Consider the following 23,571-nt stretch of genomic DNA (forward strand, 5'->3'; position numbering starts at 1 on the left):
CGACGGGCCCCTCCTCCCTAACGCCCCCCCCTTGTATGAAGGACACATGATGCAACTGTACTGGGAAAGCCCTGAGCGATAAATCTCTCTAGTTGTGCTGAGACTGTTTGGGGATGTGACTAATGAACCTCTCAGTCTCAGCACAACTAGAGAGATTTATCGTTCAGGGGTCTGGGAAAGCTGGGTGACCACCATTACCCCCTCCTACTGGAGTGTGTTTGGGGATGTGACTAATGAACCTCTCACACTCCAGTAGGAGGGGTAATGGTGGTCACCCAGCTTTCCCAGACCCCTGAACAGTAAATCTCTCTAGTTGTGCAGAGACTGTTTGGGAATGTGACTAATGAACCTCTCAGTCTCAGCACAACTAGAGAGATTTACCGTTCAGGGGTCTGGGAAAGCTGGGTGACCACCATTACCCTTCCTACTGGAGTGTGAGGGGTTCATTAGTCACATCCCTAAACACACTCCAGTAGGAGGTCACCCAGCTTTTCCAGAAGCAGATATAACCAGGAAACCACTGGATGGACAGGCTGAGGGTGCACAGCGTTTTTGGTGATCCCCCTCTGTCATGTGATTGGACCTAGGTTATCGGTTCATCAGACGGGGTTTATGTGACTATAAATCTGTCCATAACAAGAGACAGTGCACACAGGACAAGCCCTGCCCTCATGCCGTAGTTGTGTGGTTCTGTCTGCAGTGATGGCGCTGGGTGGCTCTGACACCCGCCTCCCCCGTTGGGTCATCTCAGGACAGAAGGAGTGTCTGGATTGGAGACACAGCGCCGCACCTGTCCTCAGGTTGTGTCTGGTATTGCAGTTCACCTCCATTGAAGTGAATTGGACAGTGCTGTAATAACACACATGACCTGAGGACAGGTGCGGCGCCATGTTTTCTTGGACGACCACTGTAAGACTTTTCCCGTGTGTGTGTGTGTGTCAGAGCGGAGTGGGCACGGGCGCCGCTGATACTTCATAGCCGCTTATCAGCTGTTTTGAAGAATCAGCGGCGTGCGCACCCCCCCACACACACACAAATCCCCCAAACACGCAAAATCAAGTGTAATCAAGCATTTTTTTAATGTGCTTTTTGGCACGTAAAATGTGCAAAAAAAACCATGTCAAATACATGGCGTGTGAGCCGGTCAACTGAAAAGTCATTCACTTCACTTTCATCATTCTAAGGGTATGTTCACACGCAGTGTTTTCAGCTGAAAAATCAGAAGCAGAACGCCAACTAGCATCTGCCCATTGGTTTCAATGGGAAATACAGTGTTCTGTTCAGACAGGGCGCTTTTTACGTGGTCGTTTTCCAAAACCGGCACGTAAAAAGACGCCCACCAAAATGAAGTGCACATCACTTCTTGGGACGTTTTTGGAGCCGTTTTTAATTGACTTTATAGAAAAACAGCTCCAAAAATGGGCGTAAAAAACGCGTGTTTGATTAAAAAATGGCTGAAAATCAGGAGCGGTTTTCTCTTTGTTTAGTAAGCGTGTGAACATACCCTTAGCCTTTTGGTGTTTCCTATAACTTCTGCCAGATGCAGAATCACACCCAAAATGGCTGCCGGACACTGCTTAGCAGTTTGAAGACACCTTTTCCTGGCTTGTGGGAGGGGGGGTGAGATTCCCTCCCACATTTACGGCAGCTATGAGTCAGGTTGCTTTGCCTTATTCACCTTGCTGTAATTCTGGGAAGTTCTCCCCCTGGTGGCCAACATAGGAAAACATGTCAAATTATTATTTAATTTTTAATACTTTCCACCATATGGAAGAAAAAAAAAATACAGCAAAAAAACGTAAAAAATATAATAGCAATATGTAACGACACTTAAAAAAAAAAAAGGTTTCATTCGCGACACATTCCCTTTAAGTAAGTAAGTTGGAACAACTTACTGCTGCGAGTTCTTTTCAATACTTACCATTGTAAAGAGTCGACTTGCGCTCCAGACTGACCAACGCAGTAGCAACATCATCAATACTGGCTAACATCACACGCCTCACCAAAGAGAAGCAGTTCCAGCCATCACATTAGGGGTGAGTTAATTAAATGTTTGACCAAATATCGTGGGCTCATTTTTAAGTTGATAATTTTGTATGGCGCGCGAATGACGTTATAGATATCCAAATGGCCCCTGGCAGAAAATAGGTTCCCCACCCCTACCTTTAAAGGGAGCAGAAAGGTCATAATCCATCTCTTATTGGCTACTTGACCTATGGTGGGTGAAGGTAGTACAGAGTCAAGTAATTCGACCAATCAAAGGCCAGTGATGTAGAGCTTAAGAAGAAGCTCTAGTGACAGTGATAGATAGGGTTTATTTACAAGGTGCAGACATATCGTGGTTTTTATTTTGTTTTTACAAAATTGCTTCAAAACGCCATGTTTTTGCCACAATTTTGCAAAAAAGTGCTGCAAAAACGGCAATATGACTGCAGCGTGCTTGTAAACCCATAGGGAAGTTAAAGAGATTAGAAAATAAATTGATTTATTTAAAAATATGGCAAAAACAAATAAAAGAAAGTAAAGCAAAGTAACGTTAAAGAGAAATTAATGAAAGTTTTAGGTAAGAACAATAAGAAGCAACAATTTTTATAATTATATATTTAAAATAGTTAGAGGCTACAGTAATTTGGAATGGCACCAAAAGTCTTACAATAAGGCCTCATTTACACGAACGTGATATACGTCCGTGCGACGCGCGTGCTTTTCACGCGGGTTGCACGGACCTATACAAGTCTATGGGGGCATGCAGACAGTCCGTGAGTTTTGCTCAGCGTGAGTGCGCTGAAAAAAACTCACGACATGTTCTAAATTTCTGCGTTTTTCACGCATCACGCACCCATTGCGTGATTCGCGCAAGAGCTGTCAAACTCTGAATGTAAACAGAAAAGCACCACGTGCTTTTCTGTTTACTAACATCCAAACGGAGTGTCTTAGAGATGAGCGAACCGTCCGAACCGAACTTCACCGGGTTCGGCCGAACTCGTTTTGACCGAACACGGCAAAAAATGTTCCGGTACGCGACGTCAGGAGATAGTCACTGTCCAGGGTGCTGAAAGAGTTCAACTGGTTCAGCACCCTGGACAGTGACTTCTGATCACAATATACATGAACGTGTAAAAAAAAAAAAAAAGAAGTTCTGACTTACCGATAACTCCCGGCTTCTTCCTCCAGTCTGACCTCCCGGGATGACGATTCAGTCCAAGTGACAGCTGCAGCCAATCACAGGCCAAGCACAGACGACAGCCAATCACAGGCTGCAGCGGTCACATGGACTGCCGCGTCATCCAGGGAGGTGGGGCCGGATGTCAAGAGAGGGACGCGTCACCAAGGCAACGGCCGGGAGACCGGACTGGAGGAAGCAGGAAGATCTTGGTAAGTATGAACGTCTTTTTATTATTCACAGGTTGCTGTATATTGTGATCGGAATTCACTGTCGAGGGTGCTGAAAGAGTTACTGCCGATCAGTTAACTCTTTCAGCACCCTGGACAGTGGCTGACGTCGACTAGCCTCATCTCTATGATGGCGGCTGCGCGAAAATCACGCAGCCGTGCATCATACACTGATGACACACGGAGCTGTCAAGTGCCTTTTTCGCACGCAAAACGCTGCGTTTTTTTGCTTGCGCAAAACGCACACGCTCGTGTAAATGAGGCCTAATTGTCACTTTTAACATTATTTGAGACATTGTCAGTATGATGTAACATTTTCACTTGTTAGGGTGAGTTCACATTAGCGTTCGGTTTCCGTTGATGGCTTCCGTCATACCTTTAAATCAGATGGAACCACCAACGGAAAGGAAAAAGGAAACCATAGCTTTTAGTGCAGTCGACTGCACTATTTATTCCGTAAAAAAAATGTAAACCTTATGGAACGGAGACAAACGTTTGCCTTTCCGTTGATGGGTTCCTCCGACAGAAAGGTCTGACGGAACTCATCAATGGAAACCGAACGCTGATGTGAACAGGCTTTTAATAACATTATAATGATGTAATTGACTTTTTAAAAAACACATGGTACACAAAATATATTTTACCTGCGATTGTTATCTATCTAATTAATTTACCTCAATAGTAAAAGAAATCACTGATTATAACAAATTGAACAAATACATATTCGGGGACCAGAGTTTTGTATAATAATTAGAGATAGTAATTCTATATTGAAAACAAATGGTGTAACTTCAGTATTAGGAGATTTCCCATCCAATACTAAAGCTGCTAAATCTATATTCTTCATGTTTTTCCAAATCCTTTAAATGTCACAAAACACAGCAAAACAGATCAAAACTGAGAAATTCACATAAATGAAAGTCTTCTCTGAGTTATATTCATGCCAAAATAAATGTTAAAGTGGGTGGGAATCCTTTTTTTTTTCTTTAGCTTATTTCATTGTTGCAGTTTAGAGACTCATATTTCTATCGCAAACCCTTAATTTCAACCTCTCATAAATCTTCACATAGAGTTGTGTGAGAATCAGCAGCAGTTGGCATTTCTAAACTTATTGTACTATTGCTAAAATAATAGTATTATAGACAAACGTTCTAGCAATAGGAGAAATAAGTGGTACACAGTCAATGGCCAAAATTAACTAATGCTGTATAATAGTTAGACAGCGTAAATTTAGAACAGGCAGGCACAAAATGCGCCAAATTTAGCACAGTGGTACATGCTGCATTAACATTTTTACGTGACCTGTTAGACACTATTCTCAACCTTAAACCACTTTTGATTTGGCTTATTTTGAGCCAGAATATCTTGCCATCTTTTTGGCGCACATTGGTGCATTTTAAGCCATGTCTCTTTCAGGCTAACCACACCCATTTCTGGCTATAGCCACACAGCCTATTTTGAACACCTATTTTGCAAGTCAAAATTGTGCCAAACATTAGCCCATTTTTTCGAAACAATTTCTAGACCAAGACACAGTAGTGCATCTGCCCCAATGTATGTAAACATCCAAAGACCTTGTTCTGTACAGTGATTTGTTAGCAAAGAAATTGACAACATGGTGGCAATGGGGTTAGCAGTGTTGCCTTTTATTGGATTTACCCAATGAGGGCAACATGAGCAACGCGTTTGTAAGTTCTGCCAATGTTTGCAGTTGTCTACCCTGTTCCAGAAACATTTTCATGGGTTACTTGGCTTTCTGTTTGTGGTCATACATGGCTTTGGAGAAAATACAATGTGATCCCCTTGCTATAGGGTAGTGTTAGTGCATGAGTGAGATGTGGAAATTAGGAGAAAATATTTCTGCTTTATCTCGTTCCTGAGATCTTCTGCTAGCTTTTCCCATGTGAATTTCCTGGTGTGATAATCTCACAATAATGTTAGTCAGTATGTATAATATTTTCTTAGGCATGATGGTTATAATCATCAAGAACTGTCAATATAAAGGACATATAATTGTGTGGTATAATTGAGCATATAAATAAAGTTAATTGTTGACACCCCTAAAGACACTGGACAATAATCAATTGTGTAAAATAAACTATACCTATAATGATTCCAATGTTCCTCAAAAACATTTGTAGAAATGTCCTACCTTTTATGTAACACATAAGCAAATTGCCCTGACGTGAGTAAAAAGTCCAAGAGGAACCCATAGATCAGATTCAGAAATGCACAGTTAAGTTTTCACATTTCAAAATCCATTGTCAGATGCCACCTCCTTAACCAGGGGGTTTATGGAAGAGTTCTAAAATGAAGCACTCTCACCATGACTATAGTGGACTCATAACTAATATTTTTGTGCCCAGCAGACCTGTCATTATATTATGCTGTCTTTAAACAGGATGCCATATTCTGATGAAAGATCCACATTAAACCTTAAAAAACATCTCTGATCATTGTGAATATGATCCATGTCTTGGTAGAGCATTTATTGGTGTCCTTTAAAAAAGAACTAACAGCATGGTCAAATGGTCACCCACAAGTCTACTACAAAACACCATGATCCCTCCATATTCTACCTGTTCTGTGTCTGATGGAGGAGGATGTATGGTATGTTCTAGTAAGCAGCACAGGAAGCATGATAACTTTTTCACATTAAAGAGGCTCTGTCACCAGATTATAAGTGCCCTATCTCCTACATAATGTGATTGGCGCTGTAATGTAGATAACAACAGTGGTTTTTATTTTGAAAAACGATAATTTTTCAGCAAGTTATGAGCTAGTTTAGATTTATGCTAATTAGTTTCTTAATGCCGAACTGGGCCTTTTTTATCTTTTTACCAAGTGGGCGTTGTGGAGAGAAGTGTATGACGCTGACCAGTCAGTGACTAATCAGCGTCATACACTTCTCTCCATTCATATTTAGCTTGTTTCACTGCACAGCGTGATCTCCCGAGTCAAGAGTCAACAAACATCGCCTCCAGCCGCTGCAGATTCAGATAAACGTCCTGGCATGGCTGGATGTGGTCTTTTGACTCTTCCATCACTTCGGTAAGGAGCATGTGGGAGGAAGTCCTGTCACAGTGTGATCTCGCGAGATCCCGCTGTACAGCGAAACAAGCTAAACATGAATGGAGAGAAGTGTATGACGCTGATTGGTCAGCGTCATACACTTCTCTTCACAACGCCCAATTGGTAAAAACGCCCAGTTGGTCATTAAGAACTAATTAGAATAAATCTAAAACTGTTCATAACTTGCTCAAAAATGATAAAACCACTGTTGTTATCTACATTAAAGCGCCTATCAGATTAGTTAGGGGATAGGGCATTTATAAACTGGTGACAGAGCCACTTTAAGCCCGGAAAACATGTTTTAGGCTTGGCCAGTACTGAAGAGCTATTGTAATACTGTATCTCATATGAATATGAATAAAATAGCATTTATAGGACTTACCGTGACCTATACTATCGTAATTTACTATCATAAAACAGAAAAATCTAGCAAATTGAACCTGTCCACAATCTCTGTTATTTTAGCTTGTGAAAACATTCTGTCTTTTGTGAAATGTCAGATGCCCTGATCCGCATCTGTGAGATTTAAATGGAGCCAATAAGATTTTTGTTTGTTTTACAATCTTAATGAAACCCTTTTGCTGTGAGTCTGTTGCATAGGCAGGCAGCCAAGTAGAGAGCCGTACGCCTGTGTCGCTCTGACCAAAGGGACTTCAGCTAATTATAAATGATACTTGGACTTAAAAGGTAGAAAGCTGCAGCCAAATGAATCCTGTCCACTTTAACCTGATACACTTTACTCCTACTTATTTGATGACCCGATTGTTAAATATATTCAGCTCAGTCATATATTACTAACATTCTGCCTGTCTTCAGGTGTCTGCTAGTCGACCTTAGATGTCACCTTTATTTGAGTTACTACACACAGAAAGTTATACATCTTAAATCCAGACTATTTGTCCATTTCCTCATCCTGAAAAGACCTTTCCTACATAAGGAGCCTTAGGCTATATTAATACGACAGTGATGGCCATGTGATGGACAATTTTTTATTGGCCGCCACACATCCGTTTTCAAAACGACGAAATTCTATGGGTGTATTCACACGGCCATTTTTTAAAACATCCCGTGAATACTGGGTGTCAAAAAATAGAAGTCATTGGCCATTTTTCAGAAAGCCATCCATGTGAGGGCTGTTAAAAACGGATCAGTTGCCCATGGAGGCCCGTCTGAGGGGACTTAATTGTATTAGCATCCTTAGGACGTGGATGCAATTGACAGCGCTGGCAAGGCAAGGGAACCATTGGTTCCCTTTCCTGCCATTCAACATTTTCTTTTGTGATGCAGATGGCCAGGTAACATCATCGCGCCGCTTTCGTTGTTCCTCTGGAGCAGATCAGGCCTGCATCGCTGGAGGAGACGACAGTGTGGAAACGGGGAGAGATGAATGTGGCACTATGTGCAGGAGTGTGTGACGCAATATCTACAGGGGCAAGTGTGGCATTGCCTAAAGGGGGAAGTGCGGCACTATCTACATGGCATTATGGCACTATATGGGCACTATCTACAGGGGACACTGTGGTGCTATATACATGGGTGCTGTGTCATTATCTACAGGGGCAATGTGGCACCATCTTCATGGGCACTGTGGCACTATCTATGTGGACATTATCTACAGTGGGCACTGTGGCACTATCTACAGGGGCACTATCTGCAGGGACACTGTGGCACTATCTACATGGGCACTGTGGTGTTTCAGGGGGTTGGGATAAAAACCCCGATAAATTAAGTTCATCAATTTTCTTTTCAAAGCCGTTAAAAATGGTCAGTCAGGAAATAGATGAAAATTTGGAGACACACAGATGCAAAACGTTCATCAAAAATGGACATTTGATCCATTTTTAACAGTCGTTTTTTCACTGTTGTGTAGAATATAGCCTTATTAATAAAGTTGTCCTGATATTTAATGATGTTTAAACTGAAGGCACCATTTTATTAACTGAGATAATATCTCTGTTCCTATTCTTCCATACTTCTGCGTTTTTTTTACCAAGTCCCCGCCTTTTGTTAGCACTGCCATCAACATTGATTGCGGTGCGGAAAGTGGTAAATGTCCAGGATCTGAGTTTTCTCCAATCCTAGCCATTAGTGATGGAGGGCGGCTGACTATCACAGCCATCCTTCAGTTGGTAATCGTGCAGGTCCCGCTTCTGTACTCCACATGATCACTTTCACGTATGTTGGAGTGCGAGAAGGGGACTCTTCGTGCGTCATACATGTACTTGATTCTGCAGGAAGGCGTTCTATCTTTATATTTCCTATGCAGCCATGGTGAGATTAGTGGAGGAGACAGAAGATTAGCAAGAGGTTTTCTTTAAAAAAGAGCATTAAAAATTAGACTTAAACTAGTGGAAAATTATAGGGTAATGTGAATTAGCAATTATGAATTCATCAATTTATTTGAGATGTGAAAATTCTCTACTTTGATAAATAACCTGCTTTATAAACAAAGCATGTCATGAACTTGCATTTATCATTCGTGTAGTCTTCAAACATTCAATTATTCTCCCATCCGCAACGACTCGCAGTCAAATGACTAAAATTATATTCAAGTAAACAAAGGCGTATCACAACAAACTTGGTAAAAACATTGTATCAATGCATACATTATGCAGCGCTCTCTGCCTTTACTATTGCTGCACATCTGTGTGATTCAAGATGTTATAGTGAATTTAATAGCATGATTTAAAGCCAGTGTTGTTTTCATATAAAGAATCCAGTTGAACTTCATCCTTATTCCAGAATAAGCATCTGCAGGGTTTTTTATGGTTTTCAATTCTGTAAATCATGCTTCATTTGCCATTGAAAAACCAGTGTCATAAAACAGATCAATGGTATTAATGTAGGAGTGGGTGGTACTATTAATGAGAGCTCTGTTGCTAGTAATACTCTGGTTCGAGTTACTTTCCTGTGGTCGCACTATAAAGCCCTTATTGTACTTAAACCTACTGCTACATATGAAATTAACTCCTTATGGTACTTGCAACTATTTCAGAACGCTGTTTTCTCTTCTGAGTCTCTCTGAAAATTTAGACTGTGTTCACATGTTTTTGTCATATTGGGGTTTTTGCAGCATTTTTTTCAAAATTGCTGCAAAAATCGTGTGGCTTTGTGAAACAGTCCCGGTATAAAGAATGACTGAGGAGAAGTACATTTTTTTTGTTTGTTCAATTTTTAGGACATGCAAGAGACACAAAAACATATTACTGGAGAAAATGTTTTACAAGAAGAGTGAGCCTTTAATAGGGATCCCTAACGCTTTCACAAAAGAGACCCTTGAAAAGGCATTCCTCTTCTGGGGTAACCCCATGCCTACTGTAAATGTGACAGCTCTTTTTTCCCAGGGAACCCCCAACAAAGTTGAGAGAAGCCTTGATTTAGAAATACTGCTCTTGTTTTATACATGTGTTTGTTGTTAAACCCCAAACACACATTTTCCGCAAAGAACAATTAATATGAGCTGTATTCATTTCTACTTATTGCTTGGGATTCTTAAAATATTGAATCAATAAATGTGCAAAACAAAAAATTAATATCAAGATGTTTTGGAATAATAGGAAATGTACTTCCAAATATACTTTGATCAACACAGCTTAAACTTTTAACAAAATGTCATTGTTGTGATGAGAATGGATTTATGTTTGGTCTGAATTTAGTATATTTTTTTAACTGCATTGATGAGCAATTCTGACTATAATCCAGGATGTAATTTAGGATTAGTATAAAATAAGTAATGCAATGAGTGTGTGTTTTGTGTATTTATGTGTATGGTTTGTTAATCTGTCTTAAAGAGTCTCTGTCACCACATTATAAGTGCCCTATCTCCTATATAATCTGATCGGCCATGTTATGTAGATAACAATAGTGTTTTTTATTTTGAAAAACGATAATTTTTAGACATCACCTCCAGAAAGGACGCAATGTCTATTCACACTCCTGACACTTTACTAAATTTTGTGAGGGACTTAGGCTGGATTCACAGGAGTATGTTCGGTCCGTAAAGGACGGAACGTATTTCGGACGCAAGTACCAGACCGAACACACTGCAGGTCGCCGGGCTCCTAGCATCATAGTTATGTACGATGCTAGGAGTCCCTGCCTCTCTGTGGAACTACTGTCCCGTACTGAAAACACGTTGGTCAAAAAGGTAAAAACACGGCCAGTTGGGCATTAAGAAACTAATTAGCATAAATCTAAAATTTCTCATAACTTGCTCAAAAATGATCGTTTTTCAAAATAAAAACCACTGCTGTTCTCTACATTACAGCGCCAATCAGATTATGTAAGAGATAGGGTACTTATAATGTGGTGACAGAGTCTCTTTAAAGGACCCCTACTTATCCTGCTTTGTAGGAAACTGCAGCACCGCTCTATTCAAGTTAATGGAGCCGTGCTGCAGTTCCATGCACAGCTGACGCCTGGGAGTATGCTGTACAAGGAAAATATTGAATGGGGTGCATTGATTGGCCCTTCTTTGTGAGGATCCTGGCAGTCGGCTCCCACTTATCAGAAAGTGATGATATATGCTAGTGATATGTTAGAAAAAACCCTAGTTTTCCTACTTCACCAAGCCTTAACTATATTTCCTAACAGCAGTACATTTCTTCCTAGTGATGCTGCTAAAAAATCTTAAATCATGAAATAACACCCTACATCCTAAAATAAACTGCACTTATAATGTTACCATACACTCCCCTTAAAACCTTTTGTCATTTTAATAGTTGGGGTGGGAAGAACAGATTTTAGCAGTTGTGACTTAATCTTTTTTGACAGCTTTATACTGTTTCAACACTTACAGATGCCTGAGATCACCTTAGAGCTAATGTGTTTAAAGGATAAGGATTATAACACAGAGGAACAAAGATAGAGGGATAATAAGAGCTTATAACTGCCATATGGGAGGAAAATGAACATGCGGTTGTATAATAAATGTGTGTTGCCTACTTAGTTTAACTTTTCGTTTTCAAAAACTGACTGCATTTACACCTGCAATAAATGTTATAATTCTATTTTATTTTTCCTCCTTTTAACCAATTTATTATTGCTCTCTATTGTTCTAATCTCTGTTTTTTTTTTTTAACATAGTTGCTAAAAATAGCAAACTACTGTATTATTGCAGATATTGATAAAAAGACCAAATATATATGGAATTGTTAATTCCTTAGCTCATATTGAAAGGCTAAAGTACCCAAACATTATTAAAGAGGTATTAAAGAGGCTCTGTCACCAGATTTTGCAACCCCTATCTGCTATTGCAGCAGATAGGCGCTGCAATGTAGATTACAGTAACGTTTTTATTTTTAAAAAACGAGCATTTTTGGCCAAGTTATGACCATTTTCGTATTTATGCAAATGAGGCTTGCAAAAGTACAACTGGGCGTGTTGAAAAGTAAAAGTACAACTGGGCGTGTATTATGTGCGTACATCGGGGTGTGTTTACTACTATTACTAGCTGGGCGTTGTGTATAGAAGTGTCATCCACTTCTCTTCACAACGCCCAGCTTCTGGCAGTGCAGCACTGTGACGTCACTCACAGGTCCTGCATCGTGTCGGCACCAGAGGCTACACTTGATTCTGCAGCAGCATTTGCAGGTAAGTAGCTACATCGACTTACCTGCAAACGCCGATGCTGCTGCAGAATCATCTGTAGCCTCTGGTGCCGACACGATGCAGGACCTGTGAGTGACGTCACAGTGCTGCACTGCCAGAAGCTGGGCGTTGTGAAGAGAAGTGGATGACACTTCTATACACAACGCCCAGCTAGTAAAAGTAGTAAACACACCCCGATGTACGCACATAATACACGCCCAGTTGTACTTTTACTTTTCAACACGCCCAGTTGTACTTTTGCAAGCCTCATTTGCATAAATACGAAAATGGTCATAACTTGGCCAAAAATGCTCGTTTTTAAAAAATAAAAACGTTACTGTAATCTACATAGCAGCGCCGATCTGCTGCAATAGCAGATAGGGGTTGCAAAATCTGGTGACAGAGCCTCTTTAAGCCTAAAGTTTGTCTTATGTGCTTTTTCTATTCCTTGAAATTTTTGCCGAGGGGTAACTTGAAGCTCTCTGGCCCCAATGCAAAATCGGTAACAGGGCTCCAAATTATTACATGTTGTTCATAGTAATGGTCTCTTCATATGGGGCTTCTCAAGCACCCCCTAAAGTTACCCATGTATAATAGTAGGTGAATGGCAATTATACTGGAAGGAAGCTGTGAACTGTAGTGATCTTCAATGGGATTACTTTCAGCATACTCACAAAATACATCCCCCCATGATCTCTACTTTATCTAACATAGCTTCATTTCTGAGGCATTTACAAACATATTTGTGAATGTTATAAGAAGCTCTGCTTTTAAGATGTACTTTTATATGTTTTGTACTATAGGTTTATTGTTCTTTTTGCATATCTACCTAATTGATATTGTCTCTGATGGAGCATGCATGTTTTATGTATTAACAATATAGTGTAAATTCAGTTATAATGTCCTAAAGATCTTCCACCTCTTTTTCCAGGTGAAAGCCACTGATGCGGACTCAGGTTCCTTTGGAGAAGTCCACTACTCTTTATATGATCGATTCCATAACACTAAAGAGTCTCAGAAATTCTGGATTGATCATGATACTGGACGTATTTGCGTATCACAAGAGATTGATAGAGAAGGAGAGCCTGGAAGTTATGATCTTATTGTAAAAGCACAAGATGGGGTAAGTTTTCAGATTTCAATGCATTCTTCTTTCAGTACGTATCTTCTAGACAAGATACCATAAACTCATGTAAGACTCTTTTCATACAAAACTTTTCTAATTTTAACCTAGGAATCAATGATGCCAAAATAGTGTTCCATTTATTCATATTAAAAGGCCTTCATAAAAATCAACCGCTCATAACTGCTTGAGCTCAAGAGGTTTAATAAGGTCAAAACAACTGAGTTCAAGTTGCTTGTAATTCATGAGTATCATTATATCATAATTCATAAGTATAATTCATAATATCTGTATTAATACATTATCTGAAAAAGAAGTCAATGAGGAGCATAGAACAGTTTGCAATAGTAGTGGTAAAGCCAACATAAGGTAAAGGCCTCATATGCAGCCCTTGACTCCATTAAAGGGTCACACATCACATTCAGCCAGGGTACGAATATATATGTGACTTTTTTTTACAACGCTTTATTTGTGACTGTCATTTTCTCTATACAGTGAAGGAAATAAGTATTTGATCCCTTGCTGATTTTGTAAGTTTGCCCACTGTCAAAGACATGAACAGTCTAGAATTTTTAGGCTAGGTTAATTTTACCAGTGAGAGATAGATTATATAAAAAAAAAAAACCTGAAAATCACATAGTCAAAATTATATATATTTATTTGCATTGTGCACAGAGAAATAAGTATTTGATCCCCTACCAACCATTAAGAGTTCAGCCTCCTCCAGACCAGTTACACGCTCCAAATCAACTTGGTGCCTGCATTAAAGACAGCTGTCTTACATGGTCACCTGTATAAAAGACTCGTGTCCACAGACTCAATGAATCAGTCTGACTCTAACCTCTACAACATGGGCAAGACCAAAGAGCTTTCTAAGGATGTCAGGGACAAGATCATAGACCTGCACAAGGCTGGAATGGGCTACAAAACCATAAGTAAGACGCTGGGTGAGAAGGAGACAACTGTTGGTGCAATAGTAAGAAAATGGAAGACATACAAAATGACTGTCAATCGACATCGATCTGGGGCTCCATGCAAAATCTCACCTTGTGGGGTATCCTTGATCCTGAGGAAGGTGAGAAGTCAGCCGAAAACTACACGGGGGGAACTTGTTAATGATCTCAAGGCAGCTGGGACCACAGTCACCAAGAAAACCATTGGTAACACATTACGCTGTAATGGATTAAAATCCTGCAGTGCCCGCAAGGTCCCCCTGCTCAAGAAGGCACATGTACAGGCCCGTCTGAAGTTTGCAAATGAACATCTGGATGATTCTGAGAGTGATTGGGAGAAGGTGCTGTGGTTAGATGAGACTAAAATTGAGCTCTTTGGCATTAACTCAACTCGCCGTGTTTGGAGGAAGAGAAATGCTGCCTATGACCCAAAGAACACCGTCCCCACTGTCAAGCATGGAGGTGGAAACATTATGTTTTGGGGGTGTTTCTCTGCTAAGGGCACAGGACTACTTCACCGCCTCAATGGGAGAATGGATAGAGCCATGTACCGTCAAATACTGAGTGACAACCTCTTTCCCTCAACCAGGACATTAAAAATGGCTCGTGGCTGGGTCTTCCAGCACGACAATGACCCGAAACATACAGCCAAGGCAACAAAGGAGTGGATCAAAAAGAAGCACATTAAGTTCATGGGGTGGCCTAGCCAGTCTCCAGACCTTAATCCCATCGAAAACTTATGGAGGGAGCTGAAGATCCGAGTTGCCAAGCGACAGCCACGAAATCTTAATGATTTACAGATGATCTGCAAAGAGGAGTGGGCCAAAATTCCATCTAAAATGTGTGCAAACGTCATCATCAACTACAAAAAACGTCTGACTGCTGTGCTTGCCAACAAGGGTTTTGCCACCAAGTATTAAGTCTTGTTTGCCAAAGGGATCAAATACTTATTTCTCTGTGCACAATGCAAATAAATATATATAATTTTGACAATGTGATTTTCTGTTTTTTTTTAAATATAATCTATCTCTCACTGGTAAAATTAACCTAGCCTAAAAATTCTAGATTGTTCATGTCTTTGACAGTGGGCAAACTTACAAAATCAGCAAGGGATCAAATACTTATTTCCTTCACTGTATATTATATTTAGTTAAAGGCAGGTGGGACGAAGAAAAAAAAAAACACCTTCCCAAATAAGGATCTTTAGAGATATGATCCAGTTTTTGGCAAAATACATATGAAAGGAACACAGCCCATAACTACAGACATACAAAAAAGAGACATGTACATAACGCACACACATTACAACTTTTGGAAATGGGAAAGATACCATAGTGTGCCCTTTACGGAGGCAAAAACAGTAGCTTTTCTATTATTTTTGGTTGGCCAGTTTACAAGAGCGCTTATTCCTGAATATTGTCCTGGAGACGACTGCTGCACCATACGAATTTGCCTTCTCCTTGGGCTTAGCTCAGTTGGCTATCATTGGTCTTCAAGCACAATTTGTTGCTTGTATTAAAGGCAAGCCATGGAGCAGCAGATACAGGCTGTCGCAGAACAATCTGTGAATGGCTGATAGGTAAGTGGTGGGAAAATGTAATTTCAATAAATGTATTTGTTTGTTCTTCATTTGTGCTGCCATTAACAAACATTGCCTAACATGATTTTAATACAATTATTGAAAGTTATTTAATGTAAATGTAAAAAAATAAAGTGAAAAAGAGTACATGTGGTATTCACATTTCCTGAAACACATTAACACATGAATCTGTCCAGTATGCTTACCACTGACTTCTGATGATGGGAAAAACATTTTATTGTAAATGTATGTGCCAGTTTTTGCACACTGTTAGGATTCTTCTAACGAAAACACAATGTAAATGCAACCCTAGGCAAAATATATAGCTTCATTTGATATAATGAAACAAGTAATAGTCAGGCATCACATATTATGGATGAGCCTTAAGAATAATTTTAAAGAACTAGGCTACAAGCTGAAGGGAAGGACCTCCAAGGTTGTATTCTCAGGAATACTGCCTGTGCCATGCGCATCACAGGAAAGACAGCGGGAGCTTAGGGAGTTAAATGCATGGCTGAAGTCTTGGTGTAGAGGAGAAGGATTTGGGTTCCTAGAGCACTGGGCTGACTTTTCATTGGGGTACAAACTGTATTCTGCAGATGATTTGCACCTAAATGGAAGGGGGTCCGCTGTGCTGGGGGAGAGAATTCTAGCTGGGGTGGCGGAGTATTTAAACTAGGGCTGAGGAGGGAGGTCAATGTAGAAAAAAAAGGGGTAGCCAGGTTAGAGAGGGGTCAGACTATATTGGTGGGGGGAGAAACAGAATGTGGGGAGAGGACTAGACAACAAGATAAGGAGATCCTTTCGTTACAAAACATCAGTGTAAATAAAAAGGACCGATTAATGTCAAATCACATTTCTGATAATAAAAGTGAAAAACTGACAGGCAAGTTAAAGTGTATGTTCACAAATGCCAGAAGTCTAGCAAGTAAAATGGGGGAGCTGGAGGCCTTGATACTGGAAGAAAATATAGATATAGTTGGTGTTGCTGAAACATGGCTGGACTCTTCACATGACTGGGCTGTAAATCTACAGGGTTTTACACTTTTTCGTAAAGACAGGACAAATAGGAAAGGTGGTGGTGTATGTCTGTATGTGAGAAGTGATATGAAGGCGAGTGTGAAAGAGACAATAGTGGGTGAAGACTGTGAGGAGGTTGAAACCTTGTGGGTGGAACTAGAAAGGGAGGTAAACACTGAAAAAATTACTTTTGGTGTAATCTATAGACCCCCCAATATAACTGAGGAGATGGAAGTTCAGCTATATAAACAGATGGAGCGGGCTGCACAGGCGGGTACTGTAGTGATAATGGGAGATTTTAATTTCCGGGATATTAATTGGTGTCATGGTTCGGCTTCAACTGCAAAGGGGAGACATTTCCTCAACCTGTTGCAGGAAAATTTTATGGGCCAGTTTGTGGAAGACCCGACTAGAGGTGAAGCTCTGTTGGATCTGGTTATTTCTAATAATGCAGATCTTGTTGGGAATGTCAATGTTCGTGAAAACCTCGGTAACAGTGATCATAATATAGTTACATTTTACCTATACTGTAAAAAACAAACGCAGGCTGGGAGGGCAAAAACATTTAATTTTAAGAAAGCCAATTTCCCCAGGATGAGGGCTGCAATTCAGGATATGGACTGGGAAGAACTAATGTCAAATAATGGAACAAATGATAAATGGGAGATTTTCAAATCTACTTTGAGTTATTATAGTGCAAAATTTATTCCTACAGGTAATAAGTATAAACGACTCAAATTAAACCCCACATGGCTTACACCTTCTGTGAAAGGGGCAATACATGACAAAAAAAGGGCATTTAAAAAATACAAATCTGAGGGTACAGCTGTAGCCTTTGTAAAATATAAAGAGCTTAATAAAATCTGTAAAAATGTAATAAAATTAGCAAAAATACAAAATGAAAGGCAGGTGGCCAAGGATAGTAAAACAAATCCTAAAAAATTCTTCAAGCATATAAATGCAAAAAAGCCAAGGTCTGAACATGTAGGACCCCTAGATAATGGTAATGGGGAGTTGATCACAGGGGATCAAGAGAAGGCAGAGTTACTAAATGGGTTCTTTAGCTCTGTATATACAACTGAAGAAAGAGCAGCTGATGTAGCCGGTGCCAGTGCTGTTAATATATCGGCTGATATACTGAATTGGATGAATGTAGAGATGGTCCAAGCTAAATTAAATAAAATAAATGTGCACAAGGCTCCGGGACCAGATGGGTTACACCCTAGAATTCTTAAAGAGCTTAGTTCAGTTATTTCTGTCCCCCTTTTCATAATATTCAGAGAATCTCTAGTGACTGGTATAGTGCCAAGGGACTGGCGCAGGGCAAATGTGGTGCCTATTTTCAAAAAGGGCTCTAGGTCTTCCCCGGGTAATTATAGACCAGTAAGCTTAACATCCATCGTGGGGAAAATGTTTGAGGGGCTATTGAGGGACTATATACAGGATTATGTGACAATAAATAGCATTATAAGTGACAGCCAGCATGGTTTTACTAAGGACAGAAGTTGTCAAACTAACCTAATCTGTTTTTATGAAGAGGTGAGCAGAAGCCTAGACAGAGGGGCCGCTGTGGATTTAGTGTTTTTGGACTTTGCAAAGGCATTTGACACTGTCCCCCATAGACGCCTAATGGGTAAATTACGGACTATAGGTTTAGAAAATATAGTTTGTAATTGGATTGAGAATTGGCTCAAGGACCGTATCCAGAGAGTTGTGGTCAATGATTCCTTCTCTGAATGGTCACCGGTTATAAGTGGTGTACCCCAGGGTTCAGTGCTGGGACCACTATTATTCAACTTATTTATTAATGATATAGAGGATGGGATTAATAGCACTATTTCTATTTTTGCAGATGACACCAAGCTATGTAATATAGTTCAGACTATGGAAGATGTTTGTGAATTGCAGGCAGATTTAAACAAACTAAGTGTTTGGGCGTCCACTTGGCAGATGAAGTTTAATGTAGATAAATGTAAAGTTATGCATCTGGGTACCAACAACCTGCATGCATCATATGTCCTAGGGGGAGCTACACTGGCGGATTCACTTGTTGAGAAGGATCTGGGTGTTCTTGTAAATCATAAACTCAATAACAGCATGCAGTGTCAATCAGCTGCTTCAAAGGCCAGCAAGATATTGTCGTGTATTAAAAGAGGCATGGACTCGCGGGACAGAGATGTAATATTGCCACTTTACAAAGCATTAGTGAGGCCCCATCTAGAATATGCAGTTCAGTTCTGGGCTCCAGTTCATAGAAAGGATGCCCTGGAGTTGGAAAAAATACAAAGAAGAGCAACGAAGCTAATAAGGGGCATGGAGAATTTAAGTTATGAGGAAAGATTGAAAGAATTAAACCTATTTAGCCTTGAAAAAAGACGACTAAGGGGGGACATGATTAACTTATATAAATATATTAATGGCACATACAAAAAATATGGTGATATCCTGTTCCTTGTAAAACCCCCTCAAAAAACAAGGGGGCACTCCCTCCGTCTGGAGAAAAAAAGGTTCAAGCTGCAGAGGCGACAAGGCTTCTTTACAGTAAGAACGGTGAATTTATGGAATAGCCTACCGCAGGAGCTGGTCACAGCAGGGACAGTAGATGGCTTTAAAAAAGGGTTAGATAATTTCCTAGAACAAAAAAATATTAGCTCCTATGTGTAGAAATTTTTCCTTCCCTTTTCCCTTCCCTTGGTTGGACTTGATGGACATGTGTCTTTTTTCAGCCGTACTAACTATGTAACTATATGTAACTATGTAACTATATAATGTGCATATGCATCGAGGAATTATTCTTAGAGCAGTACGACAATTTATTGTTAACAGTATTAATTTTTATTCTTGTTATAGATTTTATGCAATCTTGAAATATGAACATGACCAAGTACATTGCTATAAATAATTATTTTATATGTATATATATATATATATATATATATATATATATATATACATATATATATATATATATATATATATATATATATATACACTACCGTTCAAAAGTTTGGGGTCACCCAGACAATTTTGTGTTTTCCATGAAAACTCACACTTACATTTATCAAATAAGTTGCAAAATGGCTAGAAAATATAGTCGAGACATTGACAAGTTTAGAAATAATGATTTTTATTTCAAATAATAATTTTCTCCTTCAAACTTTGCTTTCGTCAAAGAATGCTCCATTTGCAGCAATTACAGCATTGCAGACCTTTGGCATTCTAGCTGTTAATTTGCTGAGGTAATCGGGATAAATTTCACCCCATGCTTCCAGAAGCCCCTCCCACAAGTTGGAGTGGCTTGATGGGAACTTCTTGCGTACCATACGGTCAAGCTGCTCCCACAACAGCTCTATGGGGTTGAGATCTGGTGACTGCGCTGTCCACTCCATTACAGATAGAATACCAGCTGCCTGCTTCTTCCCTAAATAGTTCTTGCATAATTTGGAGGTGTGCTTTGGGTCATTGTCCTGTTGTAGGATGAAATTGGCTCCAATCAAGCGCTGTCCACAGGGTATGGCATGGCGTTGCAAAATGGAGTGATAGCCTTCCTTATTCAAAATCCCTTTTACATTGTACAAATCTCCCACTTTACCAGCACCAAAGCAGCCCCAGACCATCACATTACCTCCACCATGCTTGACAGATGGCGTCAGGCACTCTTCCAGCATCTTTTCAGTTGTTCTGCGTCTCACAAATGTTCTTCTGTGTGATCCGAACACGTCAAACTTCCATTCGTCTGTCCATAACACTTTTTTACAATCTTCCTCTGTCCAATGTCTGGGTGCTTTTGCCCATATTAATCTTTTCCTTTTATTAGCCAGTCTCAGATATGGCTTTGTCTTTGCCACTCTGCCCTGAAGGCCAGCATCCCGGAGTCGCCTCTTCACTGTAGACGTTGACACTGGCGTTTTGCGGGTTCTATTTAATGAAGCTGCCAGTTGAGGACCTGTGAGGCGTCTATTTCTCAAACTAGAGACTCTAATGTACTTGTCTTGTTGCTCAGTTGTGCAGCGGGGCCTCCCACTTCTCTTTCTACTCTGGTTAGAGCCTGTGTGTGCTGTCCTCTGAAGGGAGTAGTACACACCGTTGTGGGAAATCTTCAGTTTCTTGGCAATTTCTCGCATGGAATTTCCATCATTTCTAAGAACAAGAATAGACTGTCGAGTTTCACATGAAAGCTCTCTTTTTCTAGCCATTTTGAGAGTTTAATCGAACCCACAAATGTAATGCTCCAGATTCTCAACTAGCTCAAAGGAAGGTCAGTTTTATAGCTCCTCTAAACAGCAAAACTCTTTACAGCGGTGCTAACATAATTGCACAAGGGTTTTCAAGTGTTTTCTAATCATCCATTAGCCTTCTAACACAGTTAGCAAACACAATGTACCATTAGAACACTGGAGTGATGGTTGCTGGAAATGGGCCTCTATAGACCTATGTAGATATTGCATTAAAAACCAGACGTTTGCAGCTAGAATAGTCATTTAGCACATTAGCAATGTATAGAGTGTATTTCTAATTAATTTAATGTTATCTTCATTGAAAAAACTGTGCTTTTCTTTAAAAAATAAGGAAATTTATCTATATATATATATATATATATATATATATATATATCTATATATATATATACTGTATATGCAGCTAAAGAAAGTTCATATTACAAAACACCAATTGCTAGTTTACAATTAGATGGCACACGATAAAGGATATTCCGAAAAATACCTCATACTGTAAAGTGTTCTGCTTAGAATTACAAAAAAAAAAAGGTAGAACTGAGGTTATATACTGTAACTATATAGTATTTATAAAAAAAATTCTATGTCATGATTTGGTTTCTTGAAATTACTGTAAATCTTAATTGGACTTGCTTTTCGTTTTCTGCAGGATGCCAACTGTTATTTTGGCATATATATGGTAGCGCTGGTGCAGATATAGGAGTTAAAACTTTGCAACTAAACAATAATAACCCTACATTAAAATGTTTTTATGTGTATACCAAATTCCATGAAATATTTCTTCCCAATGCATGGAATATTTTTTTTACATTCTTCTTGTGTGGATCAATTATGACATACTTTATTTCCACCCAAGAAAATTAACTAGAAATGAAACCACACCAGGAACACCACGAACAGTTCTCTTCAAGCTGCATTTGTTTTACTCTTCAAGCTTAAAGTACACCTTTGAGGGAATTTTTTTTTTAATAAACAGGTCAGTCAGTGTGTTTGGTGTAAGTTTATAATTAGTCTTTATTAAAAATTTGTTTTACTTTTTTAGATACAGCTGCTCTGTTTAATTGATACAGAGCAGCTGTATCTTTCATTTTGTCCTGAATCCGTCAGTCCCACGGATCTTAACTCAGATGCAATAGATTACACGTGGATCCCGCTTTCCCTGAACCCGTCAGTCCGGCGGACCTGATGGGAACAGGATTTAGAGAGAATTCAGAGCAGTTGTATCTAAAAAAGTAAAAATAATTTTTAATGAAGACTAATTAAAAAGGCACACCAAACACACTGACTGACCTGTCTATTAAAAAAAAAAATCCCATCAAAGGTTTACATAGCCTTTAACACTCATTATTTTCAAGACAAGAGTGTATTTTTTTTTTTCACTTTGGACAGACATTGCCAAGAACATAAGGAAATCAGTTTTATTTTTTAGAGGCTGGAAGCTCCAGGTCCCCATTGCAGAATCTGTACCAGGGCCCCCAAACTATCACACATCATTTATAGTACTCATCTCCTCATATGGGGCAAAGACTTTTTGGGCCACTTCCGGCTCCATAGTCAGGGTGCGACGGCAACCTCTGTACCCCCAGCAGTTATGAGTCTGGGAAGTGACTAGTGATATTTCTCATAACTTACCATTGTTTTCAAATGTTGTTTTCTTAGTAACAAGTGTCAGTATTTGACTATTGCTTCACCTTTCTCCTTATGATGTGTTGACTTTAACCTGGTTGAGAATTTTGTTCTCTCTATATGTATATATATATATACATATATATATATATATATATATATATATATATATATATACATACGCGCTATTGTCTGCACTCAGAGCTGCAACTTGAAGCTCCTGAGCCTCCATGCACGATCTGTAACAGTTTTGAATTTTGGACCCCTAGAGTCCGGGTGCGACTGTTACATCTGCAGCTCTTATAGCTACACCCGTTCGCACTGTTTATATTTCATATGTACAATTTATTAATACATACAGCTATTTGAAAGTTAGCCGTAAAATGAAAGAAAATGAATCAATTTCTACTTGTACGCTGAACATAGCCAAATACTCTGCTGAATTAATTACCACGTGACAGAATAATATGACTGTAAACAAGTTTGATCTTTGTATATGCTAAAGAGATAGTAATACATGAAGAATAGCAGATGCTCTATGTAATGTCATGTTCTTTTTACTGATATAAAATAGCTTTATAAATATATGCTAAGGACATTAACTCTTTCTTTGTGTTTTCTTTGAAGGCGCATCTCACTATGCTTGTATAACAAGGGAAACATGAATTTAGAGTAGAATATGAATGGAGTTAAGTGGGATAAGTAGTCAAAACATTTTCTGACTGCCATGTCGAAGTCTAAACGGTCTAAACAAAGACACATTATTAGTAAATCAGCCCCTATATCTCATAGAGCAGATCTAGAAACTTTTTAACCTCCGTCTTTTTTTGTGAGTAGAACATTGATGTTCGTCTGCCACATCACTATCACTGCCTGATAATGCCTTAGGACTTCATATGACACAAAATCCATATTTATATAAGTTGGCATTCTAATACACAGCTAAAACACTTACAAAAGTCAATCAAACTGAACATTTCA

General features: G+C 39.4%; 1 protein-coding gene across 1 annotated transcript in view; it reads left to right on the plus strand.

Moving 5' to 3' along the window:
• Positions 1-23,571, plus strand: part of DCHS2 (dachsous cadherin-related 2) — a 310,518-nt gene that overhangs the window by 128,334 nt on the left and 158,613 nt on the right. Inside the window, exon 2 of the mRNA XM_075860333.1 lies at positions 12,986-13,177. Coding sequence (XP_075716448.1) covers positions 12,986-13,177 — 192 coding nt within the window. The remainder of the gene's footprint in view (positions 1-12,985; positions 13,178-23,571) is intronic.

The sequence above is a fragment of the Rhinoderma darwinii genome, chromosome 1 (genome assembly GCF_050947455.1).
Source record: "Rhinoderma darwinii isolate aRhiDar2 chromosome 1, aRhiDar2.hap1, whole genome shotgun sequence".
NCBI classification, from domain to species: domain Eukaryota; kingdom Metazoa; phylum Chordata; class Amphibia; order Anura; family Rhinodermatidae; genus Rhinoderma; species Rhinoderma darwinii.